The sequence below is a fragment of the Mugil cephalus genome, chromosome 20 (assembly GCF_022458985.1).
Source record: "Mugil cephalus isolate CIBA_MC_2020 chromosome 20, CIBA_Mcephalus_1.1, whole genome shotgun sequence".
In the NCBI taxonomy this organism is placed as follows: domain Eukaryota; kingdom Metazoa; phylum Chordata; class Actinopteri; order Mugiliformes; family Mugilidae; genus Mugil; species Mugil cephalus.
Window position 1 is genome coordinate 4,701,510 of NC_061789.1, and position 22,793 is coordinate 4,724,302.

The 22,793-nt window shown below is 41.2% G+C and overlaps 3 protein-coding genes across 3 annotated transcripts; 1 reads left to right on the plus strand and 2 right to left on the minus strand.

Annotated features, from left to right (window-relative positions):
* The first annotated feature begins 727 nt into the window (after positions 1-727).
* On the plus strand, positions 728-11,233 carry LOC124997390. The gene is made up of 13 exons (XM_047571055.1): positions 728-1,147; positions 2,086-2,235; positions 2,367-2,485; positions 2,851-3,022; positions 3,105-3,223; positions 4,457-6,041; positions 6,459-6,583; positions 6,713-6,783; positions 7,720-7,817; positions 7,903-8,083; positions 9,274-9,397; positions 9,487-9,556; positions 11,211-11,233. Exons 1-13 carry the CDS (start codon positions 769-771, stop codon positions 11,231-11,233), a joined length of 3,216 nt encoding a protein of 1,071 aa, XP_047427011.1. The 5' UTR covers positions 728-768.
* Positions 11,234-11,464: 231 nt separating this feature from the next.
* LOC124997391 (CD9 antigen-like) lies at positions 11,465-17,372 on the minus strand. The gene is made up of 7 exons (XM_047571056.1): positions 16,163-17,372; positions 15,977-16,074; positions 14,501-14,575; positions 13,491-13,601; positions 12,725-12,796; positions 12,540-12,620; positions 11,465-12,058 (listed from the first exon to the last, which is right to left on the minus strand). Exons 2-7 carry the CDS (start codon positions 16,061-16,063, stop codon positions 11,969-11,971), a joined length of 516 nt encoding a protein of 171 aa, XP_047427012.1. The 5' UTR covers positions 16,064-16,074; positions 16,163-17,372; the 3' UTR covers positions 11,465-11,968.
* A 145-nt stretch (positions 17,373-17,517) lies between these two features.
* Positions 17,518-20,963, minus strand: LOC124998102. Its single transcript, XM_047572293.1, has 8 exons — positions 20,267-20,963; positions 19,789-19,897; positions 19,625-19,722; positions 19,472-19,546; positions 19,270-19,371; positions 18,842-18,937; positions 18,664-18,747; positions 17,518-18,182 (listed from the first exon to the last, which is right to left on the minus strand). Exons 1-8 carry the CDS (start codon positions 20,330-20,332, stop codon positions 18,123-18,125), a joined length of 690 nt encoding a protein of 229 aa, XP_047428249.1. The 5' UTR covers positions 20,333-20,963; the 3' UTR covers positions 17,518-18,122.
* Positions 20,964-22,793: the final 1,830 nt, after the last annotated feature.

Consider the following 22,793-nt stretch of genomic DNA (forward strand, 5'->3'; position numbering starts at 1 on the left):
AGTAGCCTGCATTTGCGTTGCGTCGACAACTTGCAGGGCAAGTGTTGTGAGACATGACATTTATTTCTTGGGGAAGAAGATGAGGTCTTATTCATAGACCAAAAACAGTGTTTAACTTACTGTCTGACGTCTCAGAATCACGTGATTCAGTTGTATGGCTTTCCAGGCGCTCCATATTTGTGATAAAGAGAAAATATAATTTTACAGTGCTGCTTAAATGTTTTTTGCACCCTTCTGTACATTTGTTTTTGCATTAAAACGCCTAAATAAAAATAAATATAGTGTTTATTTGTTTATTGAAGAAAAAAATGTTAATTTTCACATATCTGCGAGTTGCAAAAGCGTGTGCACTGCGAGGATCACATGTTCATATCGAGGACAAATTAGTGTCCATCTGTTCAAAATGTTCCCAGTCAATGTAATTATGCTGTGCCGTCGTTCATTGCTCTATTTTGCTTCTTTTTTTTTTCTTCAGAACACATGCGATGATCAGACATGTGTGTTTTTGTTCATCCTTGAATCATATAACTCAAAAAACAGGAAATATCTCCATATTTGGTTTAACAGCATTCTTTATTTATGTTTATTTTTTATGATTATTTGTGGGATTCATCCACCATTTTAAAATTCCAAGCAGTTGGAATATTCCGCGACCTACTGAGCATGCGCCACCTGAGCTAATTGGGCCCAATTAGTGCAGGTGAGTCTACAAAACATACCGCTCGCTCTGTGCCAGTGTTTCGCTACAGAGAGAAACTCGAATTGGCGATGCATTTGAAACAAAACGGACACAGCTTCGGTGTTCTGCTCATTTACACCATCACAACAATAAATCTCCATCCAACAGGCTGGTGTAAACCCACCGCGCTCACCTTCCAAACGGTGCACGGAGGAGAAGAGGAGTGGAGGGAACTCCCTTACTCTGAAAACCTACAAGAAGCAACGACTGGAAAACAGATTGGACCCACAATGTCCACAATGTCATCTTCAAGTTTGAGAAACGATACGAAGCAAAGCGATAATCATATAAATGGAAATTGCAGGGAAGGGAATATTACGCGTGCGGTCCTGGGAAAGTTTTACACCACAGGTCGACTTGAAGCAAACCTCCCTGCTACGGGCTACCAATCAGATGCTGCTGTTTCAGGTAAGATGCCTCTGCTCATTTACTGGCGTTTCATAACAATTAGCAAACTTTCTTTCTTTCTTTTTTTTCTTTTTCTTAAATCGCAGGTTATATGGTGTTTTAGGATGAGAAATGTTATTAAATCGTATTGTCCACCTTTCAACTATTTTCAGGCACAATGTGGTGTCATTTTTATTGTTGAACGGGATTGACTTGACTACTCGCTTTTGTATGGTGGACCAGAACTGCCAAAATTAAACGTATTAAACATAAACAAATAAATAAAATGAAGTGATATACTCTAATTTTTTTTATTACCTTTGACCTTTATGTGTCCATTTTATTTATTTTTTAACTGAATCGGTTTTTTTTTAATGCATTACAGTTGTTTTGGGCCTTTTTTTTAAAAAATTTAAGTAGTAAAATGTTTTGACAAAAACATTTTTTGAGCACCTTGTGGCACTTCTTTGTGTTTTCAGTTTTTCTTATTGAAACAGATGTTTATTTGTTTTTGTTTTTTTATGGAAGACCAGAACTGCCAAAATTTAAAAAATATATATTTAGTATGCCATAAAATGCACCAAAAATATTACATTTAAAAAATTAAAAAAGCAAAATAAATTTATATTTCTCTTCTTTTAATTTATTTTTTTTAATAATTAATTCATCCATATCCCCGTTTTTTTGTTTATGGGTTTGTAAGTTATGTATTTCAATATTTCTGTTCTTGGGTGTTGCCACCCAATCTATTTCCTAAATGTCTTTATATATTTTATTTTTACTTTTTTATTTTCACATTTTCCTCATTGTATTGGCATGTTAGTGTGGTGAAATTATGGAGTCTGTCACCAGTTGTTTTTAAAATGTGCCATGTGTGTTTTTTACCCATTTATTTATTTACTTCACTAAGTCTGAAGTTGACGAAATCTCTCCTGATGTGGTTTGTTTTTGTTTATCAGCCCAGATCCAGGGATCGAGGATTGGAGTTGAACCAGTCAGCACCTTGGAGGAGAGTTGGCGGAAGCTGCAGCCTGTGGTGGCGTGTGGAGACGAAGGCATGAGCCTCACTGTCAGGAGGAGACGGGCTGTACAGCTGCTGCTAGACCGAGGTGAAGCTCCACTTTCTGCCAGCTTCATGTCTGGGATACAGATCTGAATTTCTATTTCTTTTAATGTTAATCTGTTTTATATATACATAAGAATAAAGTGCAGGTTTTATTTTGGTCTGTTTTTGTCTCAGAGAATGAGTCATCTGTGCCTCTGTCCCAGCTCCCACCACAGTGTGGTTACTCTGTTCAGGCCTCATGGAGAGACCTCAGTCTGATGGCTCAGTACGATGCCTGTCACATCACTCAAGAGGTGAACGATGCATACTTTAATATTTTATTGGTGACATATACAGTTCTACTCTGAAGTGGCTTGGTTTTCTGCACATTTTTAAGAGTTAAGTTTGTGGAGAATCTGTTTACTTTTTATTTCCGGTGTTGTCATTTTTTTCCAATCCTGCTGAAGCCTGTTCTCTCCTTCCTTGTAATGAATCACTGATTTGAACTGAAGTGACTCAGTTCGCTCTCATGTCGTCTCAACCAAAATAGATTTGGGACTTTCAGGGATGCCTGACTCATGTTTTTGATTTAATGAGAAAAGCTTGTGAATGGGGGAAACATTTTCAGCTGCAGGCGGCGTAAAAGTATTATTAAAAAAACAAAAATGTGTTCATTTAGGATGACAGCTATGTGTTGCCCCTGCTGTGGATGGGGACTCCAGTTATGGTGTCCTGTCCAGTCTCTCGGATCACATCTCAGGCCGTGGGACCGTCCTCACTGTGCTGCTCTGATTATGGTATTGCTGTCAAAATAAATGGGCTGTCTGATACCGACGAACTGAGGATTAACGGTGAATATCAAACTAATTATTCTTTATCTTTTTCAGACTTTCTAATGTAATTTAATGTTGTTAATGTGTTTTTCCCCTACAGTGAGAGATGAATGGATTCCTCTCTCGTCGTTGGTCAGGGACTGTGGTTACACTGTGGACGAACAAGATACAGACGTTGTTATCCAGACTCCTTATGACACATGTGGCATTAGAGTAAAGGTGAATTTCAGAAGTTGCTCTTAACTCTACAGTGCAGGTGTTTTGTCTCCCCCTTCTGGCAATGAGAGTAATTACACAAACACTGTCTACAAGAGCAAAGGACATGCCTTCAGTCCCTTGTCAGCCTTTTCACCCTCTGTAAATAATATTTCATAATTTGTGAGTGTCAGAGACTTCACGGTGAATTCATAGAACCTTGGTTACATTTGTAACTTTTCTGCTGCGTCCATGACACCCGTAGTGTAGCTAGTGTAGCCTACTCGATCCCAACTCATGGAAACTTCATGCATCTGTCACTGTCGATGGTTTTATTTGCCCGATGGTAATCCTTTACCTGAAGTGTTTCAGTTTTATCTGTTTCTGTTTTCTTTCTGACCTTCAGAGGCTTCATGTTGGCCTCATAGAACCATGGTTACATTTGTAACTTTTCTGCATTCATACTCAATTCTGTCTCTTCACCTCATGGAAACTTGTGCACTGGTGTGAAATTGTGACTCTAGGGGCTTTTAGACTGCAGGGACTGTGAATTTTTTTTAATTGTCACTATCAATGGGTCTCGTAATGGAATTGTTTACCGAAACGCCTCCACTTATCCTTATACACTTATTCAGATCCTTAAATTGTTCTGTTTTACTAGAATGTAATCTCCCGTCTAAGTTCAGTGCTTCTGCTTTATTCAAAGCCTCAAAAAATCTTCCTGACCATAACAGGCTTCATGGTAAACTCATAGAACTTTGGTTACATTTGTAACTTTTCTACAGGCACCATCACACACCTTCCTCTTTAGCTCATGGAAACTGATGCACCAGTGTGGGAATGTTACCCCAAGGGGCTTTTAGACTAAAGAGGCCAAATTTTGTGTGTGTGTGTGTGTGTGTGTTTTCACTGCATGAACTAAAAACAATCGTAGTACTTGGCTCAGCTACTACTTGAGGGGAGGTACTTTGCAAGCACAAAAGGACCCTTGAGTGTGTATATATGTTGGCTTTTCAGAAACTTTAGCTGAGACTAAATTAAATGTGGCATCACTGTACAAATCTCCTCCTGCTTATTGAATCTCAAAGGATCCTGTTAGGGCTCCAAATTTAAACAGATTTGATCTGATAAATATTGTGTCAACTATATAAGCAAAAGCATGAATGATGTTCATTTAATTGTTAAAGACTGTGATTTAACATTATTCTGCATTGTCTATGAAATCTCGGTGAAACTTCTCGTCTTAATTTTTTCCAGGATGGAAAATATACTGTTCCTCTTCAGATAGGAGAGGAGATCTTCACACTGACCTGTCCTGTCTCTCATCCTGGAGAACCCGCTACCCCTCAGCCTCCTGTCGACAGCTTTCCACTTCCTCCTCCTCTAATAAGGGCGGTAACAAAAGCTATGCAAGCATCCCAGGAGCCTTTTCGGTGGGCTCCACCTTTCTACCTGGCTCCGCTCTACTATCCCCACCCCACAAAGCACTACAGTAATACTAGTCCTGATTTAAAAGATTTGTACTACCCTCCTACTGCACCATCACTGCCTCCTGAGACGCCTCGGCCTCTTCATTCTGTTGATTCCCAGCCGGACTATCAGGTCTGCTCCTCCCACCATGCTCCACTAAAGGAGGCTGTTAACATTCACAGTTCTCTGTCATCCAGAGATGAAATGGATGAAACAAGCCCACTGTATCCAGCTCAGAACCAAGACTCCCCTGTCTTAGATCTCTCCGAGACGCAAAGTGTCACTCCCACAAATTTTCCAGCTCAGGTTGAAGCTCCTCATATTCAACCTGCGAACTATGATTTCAATCCCTACTACCACTACTATCATCACCCTAAAATCCCTCTTCACGACCCATCTCAAGACCTCGATCCAGGTCCACAGCTTTCTGGAGAAGTGTCTCCGACTAATTCTCATGACCGTGATTTTCTAGGGAGACTATCGGCGGAGGATCTCGGTCCTGTGCCGGTGTCTGACACCACCTCTCGTCCTAATGCCCTTCCGACAAATCCTAAATTTGTTCGCAACCCCTCTGCACTCCATACCACTCACCCTCCACAGCCTTACCCACACTTCTACCCCACCCCACATGTTGCTCTGGGCAAGGCTAAAAGATTGGATCCTTTGGCAAATTTGCCAAACGTTCAATCGCTTCCTCATCTACTAGTTCTTGAAGACAACACAAATCCCTACACACAAGATCCAAGCCCAGATATCAAAACTGAGGAATACAGCCCAGAATGTTCTGATGATGTAAAGCCAGAGCCAGGTGACGACAAAAGACGCTCAGCGCACCCGGTCCCTGTTTCGGATCTACCCTCTTACCCAACTTCTCTTGACAATCCTTACCACCACTACTACTACAACCCTTATTACAACTACTATCTGGAGAATTATGGACCTGAAGGTGTACTGAGCGCAGACAAGCGTACACATTGCACTCATGCTCGGCATCCATCCAATCCCACACGTCCAACCATAGCTCCACAAACAGAATCTGTATATTATGTCCAAAATTCTCCTTTTCATGCCTACTACTACCCCCACCTCTACAACCAGCCTGAAGAGCCCCAACACCAGCAGGAGCTACAACCTAGAGGCAGAATGGACTCTTTTGAACCTTCAAAATCTGAGTTTCCCTCAGACTCTCAGTACAACGGGGTGGAGTGGGTTATTCATGGCGCTGAGGGAGGGTATGCCAGCATTCCTCTGAAACACCACGATCCCTCCCACAGCCTTGATTCTCATTATATCACCCAGCGACATGCATACGATCCTTTCAAGCAACAAGGCGGAGTGGAAGCAGAAGAGAAGCCAGCCAATGAAATGAGAGGTAAGTCGTCACATTTTGGTGCAAAGATCTAAAGTAGTTTAGAGATGTTGAATTGCCACAAGGAGGCGGAAAAAGTCCTGAAATGGCGACGCCTTGTTTGTGGCTGTAATCGGACACCTGGATATACCATATTCAAACACATCAGATCGCCTGAAAGTCAACAGTACACTCCCTCTGCCTCAACCTGTTCTAAGCTGTTAATTCACTGTGAAAACAAGTCTTGCCAATACTTGCCTGATGCATGACTGAACAATGAGGAAAATCCAAACGCTACCAAGTGCAGGCTTAAAGGATGGAATGCTTCAGTTAAATATTTAGGCTTTTCTTTTTGTCACTGCGGTTGAGATTAAACAACAATATAATCTAGTAAAGATGTGTGTGACTCAGACTAGACACTGGGGTGTTTTGTGTTTTCAGTGCCTGACTCAGAGTCCACAGCTCTTTCCTTAGAGGACAGTTATGTGTACTGCTGGCTGCAGAGGCAGACCCCCAAGCTGGACGTCTACATTATACTCTTGGATGGATGTGGACTAAAGAAACACGTAAGGCACAGTTTGTTGCAGCCTAATGCCTTGTAGGCCTAAAAATAACAAAGAAAAAACACACTGCTAAAGATACAAGTTGCGGTTATTTGCATGTGAAAATGTGTCAACCATTTTTTTTTTTCTCAGAAGTTGGGTGACAAAGTCAGACTATCAGATGAAGATTCTCACCAAGATGTCAGCTCTGACAAGTCTGTGAGGTACGTCATTACACATGTGTCAGACACATGGTCCAGAGTGTTCTTGACCACTGAATTATGACATACATTTGCACTGTAAAACTTGATATTAGTCAAAACATTAGTTATTCGAAAACTGTATATCAAATTGGGCTTAGACGAGGAGCTGCAGATTCATTAGGGACGTTCATTTTTAGGTTTGTGGCAGCTTATTCTGCTTCATTTAAACTTTCATCCTCATAACTAGATACTAGTCGGTGGATCCATCCATTTCAGTGGATTCAGTGGACTATGTACAATACCTCATCAGATTTTACAGTTGAAACCACACAAATGCTATCAATAGTAATGACCTATAACTTTGCTAATTATTGTATCGATTGAGGATATTAGGACTTAATTATTTGCAGTTCTGCTTTTGCACAACAATGTTCAGTCATGAAAATGAACAGTTCTATATTTTGTTACATACTGAGTGAAATCCCCATGTCCTCACATGAGGGCGACATTTTATTTTTTTCCAAAATCTACTTCCTGTTCAAAGACGATGCTTAGTTTCAATAGTTCTTAGGTCATACTAACACCAAATAAAGAGAAATGGAGAATTTAAACATGCGTAGCAAACAAAAGCCCATTTCTTAGGAAGTTAAAACCACCACCAACACTGATGATACATTTACAACATTTGACATTTGTCACTTATTCTAGGAAACCTGGGTCCTGACATTTATGTGTTTCTTTGATACGTACCACCACCTTAACATTGTTGCAGACCAAGCACGCCCCCACAGCAACGTCCAACCATTTAAAAACAAAAAGTGACCATCTCCTTATTGCTTCATGGCCTGATGTTCATGAGTCGATTGTAGTAGGTCTAAAGACAGACTGTGCAGGACTCTGACACTGTTCTCTGCATTGACTCTTTGTTAAATGTTTATTGTGTACCTCTTCCTGCAGGTTGATGGTGGGATGTAAAGAAGAGGAGCTTCAGCCTCCTCTACCTCCAATCCAATCAACACCATTCATTGTCAGTCTGCGGCTGAGGATTGCCACAGGTGAGTTTATCTCCACAAATATCCCTTCACAGCTCCCTTTTAAATGCAGAGCAACAGTTGAACTTTTGCCCTCTTTCTCTTGTAGACGAGTCGTTCACCAGCTACCACCCGGAGGCTCACCTGCCTCTCAGCCTCATCCAAGGCCGGCCGGTTTATGTGGAGCTGAGTCTGCTGGACCCATCAGATCTCAACCTGGTGCTGCTGGTTCACTCCTGTGTGGCTTACACTCAGCCTCCACACGCCAGTTGGATGCCTGTATATGACGGGTACGTTTATAGAAGATAAGAGATCAGATGCAGCCAGAATGTTCAACCACAACATTGAAACCACTGACAGAGCGGCTGCTGTTTGACTTCACACCTTTCTGAAATAAAACCTTTGTGTTGGCAGCCCCGGTGCAGTTTCACATAGTCAACACTACATTTTAGTCCTGTGACGCTTGATGTTTAACATTCAGTGTGATGTTTATGCTTTTTAGGTTTACACCTTTATGTCTTGTGCAAGTGTGCAAGCGTCCCCATTAACATGCTCTCTGTTATATTTCAAAGAACTCCATCTATTTCACACTATACACCAACCTGCAGATAAATTAGGAAAATTAAAAGCTTTGATTGTGACCGATTAAAACCACTGACAGGAAAAGTGCATGACATTTAAACAATCTTATGACAATTCAGTTTTCTACAGGGAAACGTTTGGACCTCGTTTTCGTTCATGTAGATGTTACTTAGATATGTACCACCCACCTAGACCAGACCATTCAGAACAGCACAAGGTGTTGACCTGGCCTCCAAATTCACTACATCCCAAACTGATCAAATATCTGTGGGATGCACTTAATTTCAGGTATTTTCATTCTGATTATTACTTTAATGCTAGGGACCATTTAAATGAAGCCGCAAACAATTACAAGTGAAACGTGTAATGTAGGATCATCTTGGGCCTCTAAATACCATTGCGTAGCCAGGGGATGTCTCCATAGCTGACATCCTGCCCAAGACTTCCAGTTCTTTTTGCCGGTCATTGCTTAACTATCAGTTAAATGCAAGAATGAAGCTGTAGCGGAACGATAAATACAAAAGTTTACTCTCAGTTTACAGTTTCCAAACATTTCAGTGCTTGTTGTCTAAGCTAATTTAGCTTGATAATTGTGACTTGTTTGCTTGCTTGCTGGACGGGGCTTTCAGCCTCTTGTTTCTCCTGCCACCACAGTCTGCTCAAATGTGACACCTCTGAGACCACAAATGCAAAACTTCCCGTATTTAGGGGTATTTAGATGCAGAGATTACTCTCAAACCAGTACTTAAAAAGTCCAGGAAATGAGAGCTTGATTTTCATAAAGACTACCATGAACATTAATGATGATAACAATATGAATCTGCTTTGATTTAAGTACGTGTTGACATTTAAAAGTTATGTTTTCATTTTTAAATTTTTTAAACTGTGTATTTTTCAGCTGTCCCAGCCAGGCGGGTTCACAGCTTCTTCCTTCTACAAACCCTCACCACATCCAGAGGATCTTAATTTACAACTTCCTATCGCTCCCCCTGGAGGGGTACCGTCTCCCAGGGGACCCAGAGGTAAGTCCCATCCAACGCACACATGTAAACAACTGCTGCTGCTCTATTTTAAGATAACTGTGAGTAAAATCTTTCTCTTCCTCATTCAGATCTACTTTTTATGTCTGACACAAGTCTGCTCTGCTGCAGACAGCGAGTGCTCTGTAAGCTGTTTAACAGGTAAGGAGAAATTCTGGTAGTTTAAGATGAGAAGGTTTTCATTCTAAAATAAGGAAAAGTTCACCCTGAATGTTGTTGTTGTCCACACATACACCAATCAGGCATGACATTATGACCACTGACAGGAGAAGCGAATAACGTTGACCATGTTGTGACAGTTCAATGTTCTGCTGGGAACATTTTGGACCTCGCATTCATTAATATGGATGTTACCTAGAAATGTTGCACCCACTTAGACCAGACCAGGCACCCCCACCCCATAGCAATGACACTCCTTGATGGCAGCAGCCATCCCCATCAGGATGGCTTCAGGAACAACTCAGAAAAACTTGAAGAACAGCATAAGGTTAGGGTTAGGGTTAGGGTTACTACACTACAGGACACCCTCAGAAGGTCCATGTCCATGCTCTAATGAGTCACAACTGTTCTGGAGACGCAAGAGAGACCTACACAATCTTAATAAATGAATAATGATAATAATGCATTGGTTTTATATTGCGCTCTTCCATTTTTAGATGCTCAAAGCGCTTACAATTGTATGTGTTATTCATCTGTTCACACAGTCACACCCTGGTGATAGTAAACTACCTCAGTAGTCACAGCCGCCCTGGGGCAGGCTGAAAGAAACATGGCTGCCAATGTGCACCTACGGCCTCTCCGACCACCACCAACGTCACTCACTCGCAATCATGCACCAGGAAGCAGGGTGGGTTAAGGTTATTAGGAAGGTGGTCATAATGTTATGCCTCATTGATGTACACTTATGAAGCACTTTATGAGGAACACTGAACTAAAAAAAACACCTTGTGGCACTGTGTGTCATGGTTAATTTCCCCCATATGATCCATCTTGACACGAGTACGTCTTAATGTTTCTGGAGTGTATTCAGATGAGTTTTACTCCGGAGCTTTAGCCTGGATACTCTGAGTCATCATGAGATACATGCTGAGTCATCATGGATTCACTTATTCCAGTAACTGGTGCGGAAGTCCTACAAATCTTTGTTATGATGTGTGTGAAAACAGGACTGTAGTTGAGTGAGACGGTGCGTTCTCATACTGGAAGTAAACAGACGGGTAGATTATTGTTGTAATGGGAGGCGTATGCTTAGCATCCGTATGAGTCGAAATGAGGATTCAGAGGTTTTTGTGAGGTCCAAAGTGTAACCAAAGCTTTGGTGTTTGAATTCTGTTTGTTTTGGTGAGCATGTGCACAGCTCAGCCGAAGGTTTTATGGCCGTGGCTGACAGGAGCACTGCTGTGTTCTCCTGCGTTGTGCGCTGGAAGGATTACGTTATCTGGAGTTTTTCTGAGCGGCCGCTGATTGACTTCACACCTTTCTGAAATAAAACCTTTGTGTTGGCAGCCCTGGTGCAGTTTCACATAGTCAACACCCATTTTTAGTCCTGTGACGCTTGATGTTTAACATTCAGTGTGATGTATTGTTTTTTAGGTTTACAACCTTATGTCTTGTGCAAGTGTGCAAGCGTCCCCAGCAACATGCTCTGTTATATTTCAAAGAACTCCATGAGCTGCACACTATACGGCAACCTGCAGATGAATGCAGGAATTAAAAGCTTTGACTGTGACTGACTGACCTCTGTCTCCAGGACTCTTGTAACCCTTCTTTTTTTTATTTATTTTTTTACTTGCAGGTCCAAACAGTGATGTGCAATAAAATAAAGACACTTTTACACAACTGCAACTTGTTTATGACATTTTGTAGAGACAAGTATCCAAGCCTGAAAGATTTATCTGTGGCTAGTATAACCTAATGTCTGGGAAGTGACTAGAAACTGAAGCTATCTGACCATTAAAACCCTGTCATGCTGTAAACACAGTCATCTAAACGTGATAAAGGCAAGAGTTTTATTGGAAATTTGTGCTAAGAAATTATTAATCAGAACACTCTGGTCTTTCAGTGCATTTAATTCAACATCTGCAGATGGACACAAAGCCTTGAAGGTGGCAAATGAGTAACAAGTTGACAAAGTAAACACACTTTTATAGGCCTTATGTGCCGAAGGTCACGTTGTTCACTCCTCTCCAGCTCCTCCTCGACCCCCCCCCCCCCCGTACAAAGATAACATGGCCTGCATCATGATTCAGAGCAGTTAAACAAAGAGGCATAAGGAGAAACACATTTCAAATTATGAGCATATGCAGAGCACAGGGTTGATGGACAGAATTCAAAGAAGACGATCCCTTTTACCACTGTGTATTTTAAGGGTGTTATGTACAGACAAAAAAGCCTTTATTAGCTGCTGTCATAATGCCATGATGCTATTACCACGCATTAAGATGAAAAAGAATAAGTATCTAAATGGAGCCGAGCAGGAGGAGAGTCTGTAAGCGCTGATCTGCTGGTTTGAGTCTCCAGCGATGGTCTTTGCTTGGAAACCTCTTCTTCTCACTACACAATCAAACTCAGACACTTTGATATCATCGCATTCTCTCTCTTGAGCCTCTTCAGGAGGATGATGGTGCAGACCAGGGCAGCGATCTGTCGACAGCCGTCACAATTATTTATTTATTTATTATTATTTTGGCAAGATTTCTGCAGGGATGGATAAAAAATGACCATCAACCAATCCCTTTGAGTACTCAGAGTGCCTTTTTTTTGGGATCTTAGATTTTTATGAATCCAGGTTTATCCTTCAAATGGCGGCACTATGCACAAAAACAAATAACTACCAAATAACTACCAGCATCATGCACGCCAGCTGAGAAACCTCAGATGTTCTTCTCTCTGATCTCAAACTTGCCCTGCTAAAAGTGAAAATAATAGGATGCTACAGGCTAGGGGAAGTCCTGCAGGAACGCATTCACATTGGCCATCATGTTTTGCACTCGTATTGAAATTACCCCAAGGGACGGGCCAGAGGTATGAGAGAAAAGTCATTTGCTTCACTCTTCAGAACCATAATAAGGTTCACTTCCTTTACAGAGTAATTGACTTAAGTATAGAAATGGAATGTGCCTACCAAAACAGCTCCAGTTCCAAAGATGCCCAGCACCGTTAACATTTTGCTGTTGAAGAAATTTTTAATGTACTCGGTGCAAATCTGCAAGAAAAAACTGTGGGTTATTCTTGGTTTATAGAATAAGGAAGTCGGATATGACAACATGCACCGCACTACCTGAACCAATATGAGTTTTTAAAACTTACCTCTTGCGTTTGTTCGCTACAGATGTCCTTGAGTTCAGTCTTGTGGGATTTATTCACTCCGCAACACTTGAGCTACAGACCAGGCAGAGGGGAATGAAGGTTAAACTGTAACATTTTAAATTATGGAGTTTAGCATTTATTATTGTATCATGAAACCCGGTCGTCACAGCCAAGCAACTATCAGCAGTGCAGGAACAAAAGTGTGTGTGTGTGTGTGTGTGTGTGTGTGTGTGTGTGTGTGTGTGTGTGTGTGTGTGTGTGTGTGTGTGTGTGTGTGTGTGTGTGTGTGTGTGTGTGTGTGTGGTGTGTGTGTGTGTGTGTGTGTGTGTGGAGAGAGAAGTCATTTGCTTCACTCTTCAGAACCATAATAAGGTTCACTTCCTTTGCAGAGTAATTGACTTAAGTATAGAAATGAGAGAGAGAGAGAGAGAAACAAACAAACAGCACGGAGAGGTCAGTCATGGACATGGGGAAACAAATAATTTTGTGATTCTGTGCCTCTTTTGCTGCAGTTGGGAATGGAAGTTCAAATATTTACTTCTTTTTTTTATTGGATTCTATTTGTCTACTTGCAGAACACGTGTTAAAATCTGTTTTGAACATTTTTTATTCATAAATGTAGAAAGTTCTGAGGGGTCCAAAAGCTATTAAGCGGTAAAGTATGCATCTTATCATGTCATTTAGCTTCCACGTAAATGATAATGCATTCAGAATGATAAACTTTAACCTTCTGTCAGATCGGCAGGAAATAAAAGTTCATGCTCACCTGAGTGTGGATGAATTTGAGAGTTTGAGTAACGTTGATGTCTATGCTGCCTTTGTCCTTTTTGTATCGCTCAATCACTTTTGTGTAGAACTCCACGAGGAATTTTCCAATCTTGATGATGAGAAATCACAACATTGTGTGAGATAAACCAATCAGACATAACATTATGACCACCTTCCTTTGGGTTGAGGGTAGGGGCCTCTGTGGATCATTCAGCCTTCTGGCAGCGTGCTGAACGGAGCTGTGTGCGTGTGTCAATGTCAGTCTGGTATTGCTGTAGCTGTCCAGCGGTGTGTTTGAGGGCCTCATCATCAATCGGTTTCCCTTGTTTTTGGAAGCTCGTCTTTAGTTTTGACTATTAATAAATTGAGTTTCGTTTTGATCTCTGGTGTTTTGGTATATTTTTGTTTGAGCTGATTTTTCTCGTTACATCCCTAACTCCTAGACACAATCGGGGTCGTAACAGAGGGAAATGCTGGCTCATTAATTTCACCTCCAAAGAAGCGGGTCTGCACAACCGAGTAGTCGTCGTCTCTTCCATGTACCGACACATTTCGATAACAGCATCGGTTCGAGCTGTGCGATGCTGTGGTGATGCTGGGATTTGAGTGTCCATAGAGACTCCATATCCCAACTTTTGCTACAGATGGGGATGAAGAAGCTCCTAACGCTTCGCTGACATGAAATGAAAGTATCGATCACGCTAGTATCAATCTGATGCCGATACTAGTCATGTTATCAATCTAGTTTGGGATCTAGTGACTTAAGAGGTCATTAGATTGTTCCTAAAGCGTTTTGTGTGTGTGTGTGCCTTTGCCAGGTCTTATTCTGCCCAGTGTGGCTCCTGAAAGGAGTGACGGGGTGCTACACGAATTAATGCCAGGTCCGAAAGTTTCCCAGCAGAACACTGAATCATCTCAAGATGGATTAAATGGTATTTACCTCTCCTGTCAGTGGTCATAATGTTGTGACTGATCGGTATATATAGACCTTTTCCATTTTCTTCTCACCTCTTCACGTTGGAGATAAACCATCCCTCCGACAGCCAGTTCAGCTACAACCAGGGCGGCCAGGAGTACGGCGAACTAAAAAGACAGAAGGAGATCAACAATGCCTTTTATGAAGAACAAACTCATGAACAAGTAAACAAAAGATTGAATAACACACTTCCTCAGTATTACTCAAGTGTCTTAAACTTAAACAAGGTCAGATTAAAAGAAGGGTTAACATGAACAGTCATTAAAAGTATTTAAAAATGCAGATTCACTTGTGGGCTGCCTCCTGCCTGTTTAAACGTTTAAAGTTCTGGCTTGTTTCTACGTCTCAGTTCACACTTTGGTTCTCGCTGTTTGTTCCTTCAGATCAGTAACCCTCGATTTAGCATGTATCGGTTTATGAGTTTCACAATGAGATAGACGTAGAGCTTAGATGATACAATGGGAAGGTTCATGTGCAGAAGATAAATCATCATCTGCACAAGGTACGAAGCGAGGCCAAGACAAAGCAAAGCGCAGAATCCTAAAAAGATTTAGATCTTGAAGCAACTCTACGACGGACCAAAGGATCTCCTCACGTCCCTCCCTCTCAGCCACAGTCCTGTGGGCGTTTCTCAACAGGAAACCGAGGCACGTCTGCTACTTTGCGGTTAAAAGTATTAACAGGAAATAAGTCTGCAGATCACAAATCGAAACTGGCAATACAGTTAATACAGTGCGATAGTGCTGCATTGATACTTGCATCCTCCATACGAATATTTTCGAATTTAAGGCAATGGCTTTATTTATTCAATGCGACACTTAAAAACTGGTCTTATGGCGTCCATTTATGCACTTTGTGTGTTACTGATACTTTTCAATGAGAGACACGCTTTATGTTGATGTTCGAGTCAGATGTAGCTGTGCAGATGTAGCCTCTGACAGTTGCAGATGAGATGTATTTCCTGTTTTATTTGGTCAAGTTCTGGATTTCCTGTCTCCATTAACTCCACTTGTCTATAACGACCAAATACCATCCTGTAAATTAATTTTACTCTTCAACAGGGTGGTCCGCGACCCCCGAGGGGGTCCGTGGAGGTACTGCAGGGGGGTCGTGAAATCTTTGGTTGATTAGACTTTTTTTATATATAAATATATTTTATTTTCCCCTGCAATTCTGCATGCTGCAATATCAGCAGATGAGAAGCTAACTGTGTAGCTCGTCCACAGCGAGGTTTGACCGGAAGCCGAGACAAAGGGAAGCGATTAGAAAGATTTAGATCTTGAAGCAATCCTACGACGGACCAAAGGATCTCCACAGGTCAGCCACAGTGCTGTGGGCGTTTCTCAACAAGAAACCAAGACACTTCTGCTACTTTGCAGTTAAAAGTGTTGACAGGAAATAATAATAATAATAACGGTATTTTGCCGTTTTTCTTTTGTATTATTTTAGTCAAATGAAACTGATATAGAAAGAAGTCACAATAAAAACAAAAGTAAGAAAACACTCACTAGCCCCAGAACTTTTCTTTTTCCCTTGCAGACGCTGTAATCTCCAATTGTAGCAACAATCACCATCACTGAGCCCAGACCCATCATCAAAATCACACCTGATTGAAAACAAGAAAATCTCCCATCGTCAAACCGGAAGCACAAAATATTTTGAGGTGAATTTTCTTGCGAGGCGTTGGCACTGACCCCTGACAAAATTGCTTGAGTCGAGATCCGCTATACTGAAGATGCTTTTGGTGTTTTCGTTGGCCCTCAGCCAAAAGCCGAGCCCGAATAAAGTGATGCCCACGGCCTGAAAACACAAGATACAACCACAAAGAAGTGAGTGCTGGTCTGTAGTTAAATGAATTCTGGTCCAGACAAGTCAGTCATTGATAAATTAAGGTCAACAATGCACTTTTTTTCCCAAAACTGTTCCAGACTTACCTGAACTATTTTGTTGAAAACTGTAAGCATAGCTTTGCAGAGCAGGAGACATGCATCCAGAGCCATGATGACCAGCGGGTTTGTTAGGCTGCATGAATTAAGCCCACAAGATGTAATATGCTATAAAAGTTTTTACATTTATGCTTCATAATTGTTTTTCAAAACCCCAAAGGACACAACGGTAATTACGTTCATAAAAATTGTCTTTCCTGTAAAGAGATAATAGGATTGAATTATGTGCCACAGATGTCAGGTCATACCTGTATTTGTCTGAAGAGTCTCTGTGCAGCTGTCAGAGTCTGTGAAATGTTGTTGTGAGGAGGGGTTGCAGTCTTTGGCCTGAGTCTGTGTAGCCTTTCTCACAAGATGTGTGACTGACGCCTCGTTTTGTTTGCTGTTTTTTTTTTAACTGTGTGTGTGGGTGGGTACACCATCAGATTGAGGACATTTTGGCCGTTTCCTGTTTTATTTTGTCAGGTTTCTATGTTTCCTGTCTGTCTCGCCTCGTGTTTCACGTCACGATTAAATCTTGTATCGTGTTTTGTATTTCCTGTTTTATTTTATCAAGTTCTGGATTTCCTGTCTGTGTTTCCTCGTGTGTCCCTTGATTGTTCATTGGTTTCACCCCTGATGATTGTCCTCATGCGTCTCGCCTGTGTGTTGTCATCCCCGAGCCCTCTTGTGTATTTATAACCCTGCCTTCCCTTCGTTCGTTGTTGCATCGTTGCAAAACATGGATCGTTGCTCCATGTTTCCACGTTCCTTGTTTTCCGAGCCACGCCGATGATTCTTTTTGATTTTTGTATGTTGGATCTTCCTGCTATGCCTGCAGCGCCCTTTCTTTGATTTCATTAAATGCCTTTTTGTTGGAACTCCCTGCCCCATCTCTTGTCCTGCAGTTGGGTCCTACCTTTAAACCTTCATACCTGACAGTGTGAACCCTCAGAATAGCAACTTTAATTGAAAAATTGAAGTAAATTTCTTCAATTTAATTTTTTGCACTTTGCTAATTCATCCTGTGGGCCAGATTAGACCCTCTTGTGGGCCGTATGTTTGCGACCTGTGCTGTATCACCTCCAGATTCAACATCCTGTGGATTCAAACCTTCTCATGCATGACCTTGTTGGCTTGATGAAACGAGTAGCCTGTTTGAGTTTGAGTTAGGAGTGGTTTTTAGTAGTTTGTCGTAACGTGACCCTTCTCTTCTGATCTTTCTCATCAGCATAGCCGCAGCTCTCTAGATGTCTTGCTGTGTTTGTACCATTTTGAGGCTGTTCAAGAGTCTTATGGTTTGCACTTGTGCTATTATTGACTCTGAGAGATTAACTTCACAAATATATTTGATGCCTATCTGTGCATCACATAAAGAGGCTATTTCCCCTTTCCATTCTGGACATAAATAGAACAAATTAGATACATATTATTCTGGTTTACTAATGTAACATTATACATTTTAACGGAATTTTTACAGAAAATGTTCTTTTTTTACTCTGTGTTCAGACAAAAAAAAAGAAGAAGCAGAAATTGAACACTGCTGCTAAAATATAAAACATAGAAGCTTGGTTATGGAAAACAGTTGGTTGGCTAGGTAAAAGAATCTACTTCTACATGAATTTCAGAAAACTGGTCCCAAAATTGAAGCGAAGAATGCGTCGAGTTACACCACTGGTAGTTGAGTTTCAAATGACAGCAGCAGAGTAGGTTTGGAAACCTCTTCTTCTCATTGTCCAGAACGATCCTGTTGCTTAATGAGGACGAGGCTGCAAATCAGAGCTCCGACCTTTGGGAAATCAGTGAATGGAAGAACAAAAACATTAAAGAAAAGTTGAGAGTGGGGTTAGGAGTGATGTATGGGTAAGACTTAAAAAGGGCTTAGTATGAGCCATTGGTAAGTAGGATTCATTTTAAAAGGGGACATTTGAAGTAGTGTGGGTAATTAGTATGCTAGGTTTCTGAATAAAAAATAAAGTTTTGTGGGGAACAGTATCATTATGTAAAGGTTGAAGTTTGAAATGGAAATATGTAATGTTTAATTAAAAGATTAATGGTATGAGTTGTCAGTTAACCAGAGGATTAATACATTGGTGAAGCCACTGATTTGCCATCTTGGTTTGTCTTTGACTGCATTTGATCAGGTACAAAAAGAATTAGAGGACCCTAAGCTCAGACCTGCGTACGATCTGACCTACTATCAAAGAGACTACAATCAGTTCCTCTAATAATAAACTTCCTTCATGGTGTAACATGCAGCATTTGCTTACCAGAAAAGCTCCAATTTGGTCAAAATCGTCCTTCACCACTGATGCATGAGTCTCAAAGATTTTTATAATGAGCACTGGACAACTCTGTAGGGCAACAGAAGAAGTACACAGACCTTGGGTTTGAGTCAAATACATGCAGTACATTACACAAAAACATTATTTCTTGGCACCAACTTACAGGCATAGCAAGACTCTCCATCAAGTTTTTTGGTCGTGGACAGGTCTGTTTAACAAACTCTATTAGTGAGACTCCTGTTATTCCACAGCAATGAAACTGGAGTCCAGGCAGAGAGGAAAAAAAGAGGTTAAACACCAATAATGCTTTAATTTTTTTTTTTGTTTTCATTCATAATTTCGTTCTCATGTTTGACGTTTAGCATTGCATCATCAAAACTCCGTATGTAAGACAAACTGAAATTGTGTTGAATAAGAGAATGACAGTTAAACACACGTGATGTTTGTCAGTTTAAAAGCTGCATTTTTCAAGTCAAAGCAGCCACAGTTGTTTTGATCTGAGCGTTTTGATTTTATACGACTGCCCTTTTCACCCCTGGGGAAAGTTATCAATAAACAGTAGATGTGCAGGAAGTTAAACTTTAGGCTCACCAAGTCTTGGATGAATGCAAGAGTGATGCCAACGGCTTGGTCTCCAGTGACTGCATATACAATGTATGCCGCTGGATAGAACTCGACCAGGAAATTGCTAGCCTTGGAAAAAAAAAAAGCACATAGTCATGGATATTCACATTTGATTGTCTTACATCACTTTTCCTCGTCTTCCTCCTGTTCCAGTTGCTTCTCACCTCACCTCATCACGCTGGTAATAAGCAAAGTCCCCGGCAGCAAATGCAGCTCCAGACAGACAGCCCAGAAGGACAGCAAACTGGAAGGACAGGAGAAGATACTAGATAAGACAGGATAAAATAGGAAAACAACAACAACAACCACAAAAACAACTCACCCATTCCAGAGCCCCTTTACTGCCATTGTAGACGCCCTTTTTTCCAATCCAAGCACTAACCACCAACAGTAACCCAAGACCCATCATTGATTCCACACCTGATTAAGAAGAAAAAATTAAATTAAATAAGAAGCAAAAAACTATTATGCAACATCTGCACCAACCTGTCTTAAATCCATTTGAGCTGGAACCCTCATTTTTAAAGAAGTACTGTTTAGTGTTGTCACTGAACCGTAGCTGCACTCCGAGCCACAGGATGTAGAAGCCCCACAGCTGCAAAACAAGAAATAAAATGGTGAAGGAGTGCACTTCTGCAGTCGTTAAAAATCACTGTGCGACATTGTCACATCTGTCATCATGGATGGGCTTAGCTGCACCCAGACCAAGATGTAACCAGCCCCAGGTGTGATTGTGTTCACTTGGGAAAACAAAAACCCCACAGCCTTCTGTTTTTATCACATACTGGATGTGAATGTAACAATATTCACAGTATTCAAGTGTCTTTAAGTGAAACTAACCTGATATAAACCATGGACGAACAGATGAACCACACACACACACACACACACACACACACACACACACACAATGCTCTGTTACTGTATCGCACAACAGTTTTTCGCCAAAAATCTGCACACTTACCCCAAAGATTGCAATGAAAAAATAGAGGATATATTTGCAGATGCAGCCACACACACCCTGAGTCATGACGAACAGCGGTTTGTTGTTAGCAGGCTTGAAAGAAATCTGCGTTTAAAACACACACGCGTTCTGGTACATTTGTCTGTTTCTGCACGAAATCTCAAATTGCACAGCTGGAAGTGTGTAACCAGTGATTCCCTTTTCTTTAAACAAATAAATAAATAATAAAAAAATAGCTTTGAAAGATGCGTGAGAACTATTAGAAACTCCGCAATAAATATCTGAACAGGTTAGAACTAAGTGTCAGAAGAAGAAGACAGATGAAAAGACAGGAAATGTGCTATGCCACCCACCACCACCCCACTCACAGGAAATTATGTGTTAGTAGAAGAATAAAAATATAAACACAGTGGTGTGATCTCTTTGCATGTTTGTCACAGCTAAATCTTTCAGAACAATCTCCAGCCATCTGTTCGTGACGACCTTAAGACTGTCTGTTGCTCGGCTTTTACTTGAGTTTTCCGTCATCGTCTCATTTCCTGTTTTATTTTGAAGTCTGTGTCCCATATCTGTCTTCCTGTCAAGTTTCCCGCTTGTGTGATTGTGTTCCCCAGCCCATGTCTTTCACCTGTGTCTCGTTATCTCCCTAGTGTGTGGCATATAAGCTGTGCTTCCCAGTCCTCCTATTTTCGTGTGTTCGCCGGATACCTGTACTGTTGCCTGATTTTTGACCTCCCGGTTTTGACCCCTTTTTTTTTTTGGAATAAACTACCTTGGTTCAGCCAGAACCTTCCAACTCCATTGTTGTGTCGCCTTTGAGTTCCTGACAGAACTTGGATTCTGCAGCAGGACAGTGATCAGAAACACACCAGTAAGTACATCTCTCAATGGCAGAAGGAAAACTAAATGAAGACTATTGGGATGCTGTGGCATGACTATAAAAAGGCGGTGCATGCTTGAAAACCCTCCACATGTGACTGGGCCAGCATTCCTACACCGTGCTGTAAATGACTCATTGCAAGTTATCGCTTGATTGCAGTTGTTAAGGACGGCCCAACCCGTTATTAGGTTCAAGGGGTAATCACTTTTTCGCACAGGGCCATGTAGGTCACCAATTTAGTTTTTACCTAAATAACAACCTTCATTTAAAAACTGTATGTTGTGATCTTTGGCTAATATTTAAAATTGTGCAGTTGTTCCTAAATTGTGTTTTTTGTGTGTGTCTGTGTCAGGCTGCATCCTGCTGGGGATGGCTGCTGCCATCAAGGAGTGTCATTGCTGTGGGGTGGTTGTGCCTGGTCTGGTGTGGTCTAGGTGAGTGCTGCATGTCTAAGTAACATCCACATCAATGAATTCCAGGTCCAAAAGTTTTCCAGTAGTACACCCAAATTTTTCATCTGTCAGGATGAAAATGTCGCGCTTCCCACTTCCCGCAATAAGCCATCCAAATATTTGTCACATGGACTTGGAGATTTGTCATCTGCCCTTTAATGATACTGTACATCTCCACATCCCAGTGATGTTCAAAAAAACAAACAAAACACAGCTTTTTAATGTCATTCAACCATAAACATGAAGTACCATATAACAGCAGTGGTCAGTGCAATGTCATATTGCAGACAGTACAGTACAGATTGGTAAGTAAGGTACAGAGCAGGTCATTGGTGATGCTGTATCACCTCCACGTTCGACATCCTCTTGATTCAAACCTTCTCATACATGACCTTCTTCGCATGATGAAAACTGTAGTCTTGAGGATCTAGCAGATACACCATTTAAATATCATTAGAGTTTTGCAGAAAAAACATCTGCACTATTGGATAGTCCTACAACAAACCAGAGCCAATTAGTTGTAAACTAATTCATTTCCCCTGCACTCGGATAACATGTATGACTCCATAAAGTCTGACCAAATAGCTTTATTGGTATTGGCCTGGAGCGTTATCAGTTTCCAACGGAGAGACTCTAGACCGTCTTTCCTGCACAAACAAAATAAAAATCTGGTCTGGGGTCCAGGTTTCTTTTAGTTTGATCGACCCGCCTTGCTGGTCTTTTGAGAGTTGCATGCCTGTTTTTTCCCTCCCACTCGTACATCATCACATTGCCGTTATCGTAAGATTTAAGCGTGCTGGAGCACTGAGGTAAACAATGGACGTCAATGTTAGCGTTGCTGTTTTGTGCACTGCAATTTTAAACACAGTCTTGCATGTGCAGTTCACGTCGGTATTCCCCAATCGGTGGGATTTCCCGAGCATGACGTAAGGCTAATTTGTGTATGCGCTTCCATTTAAGATCATGTAGCTACACATTTGATGTGTTTGATTGAAAGAAATGGGAGAAAAAAAAAATCTCTGGTCTTCAGAGATCAGTCTTGCGGAGATCAGCAGCAACATTGATCTTATGGGAGTAGACCTAAACTTTGCCCTGTTTTGAGATCTCGAGTTTCTACAGCTACAGTCCGATAGGCTGCACAGAGACAAAATCAGAACGCACAGGCAGGTACATCAACGTCATCAGGTAAATGAGG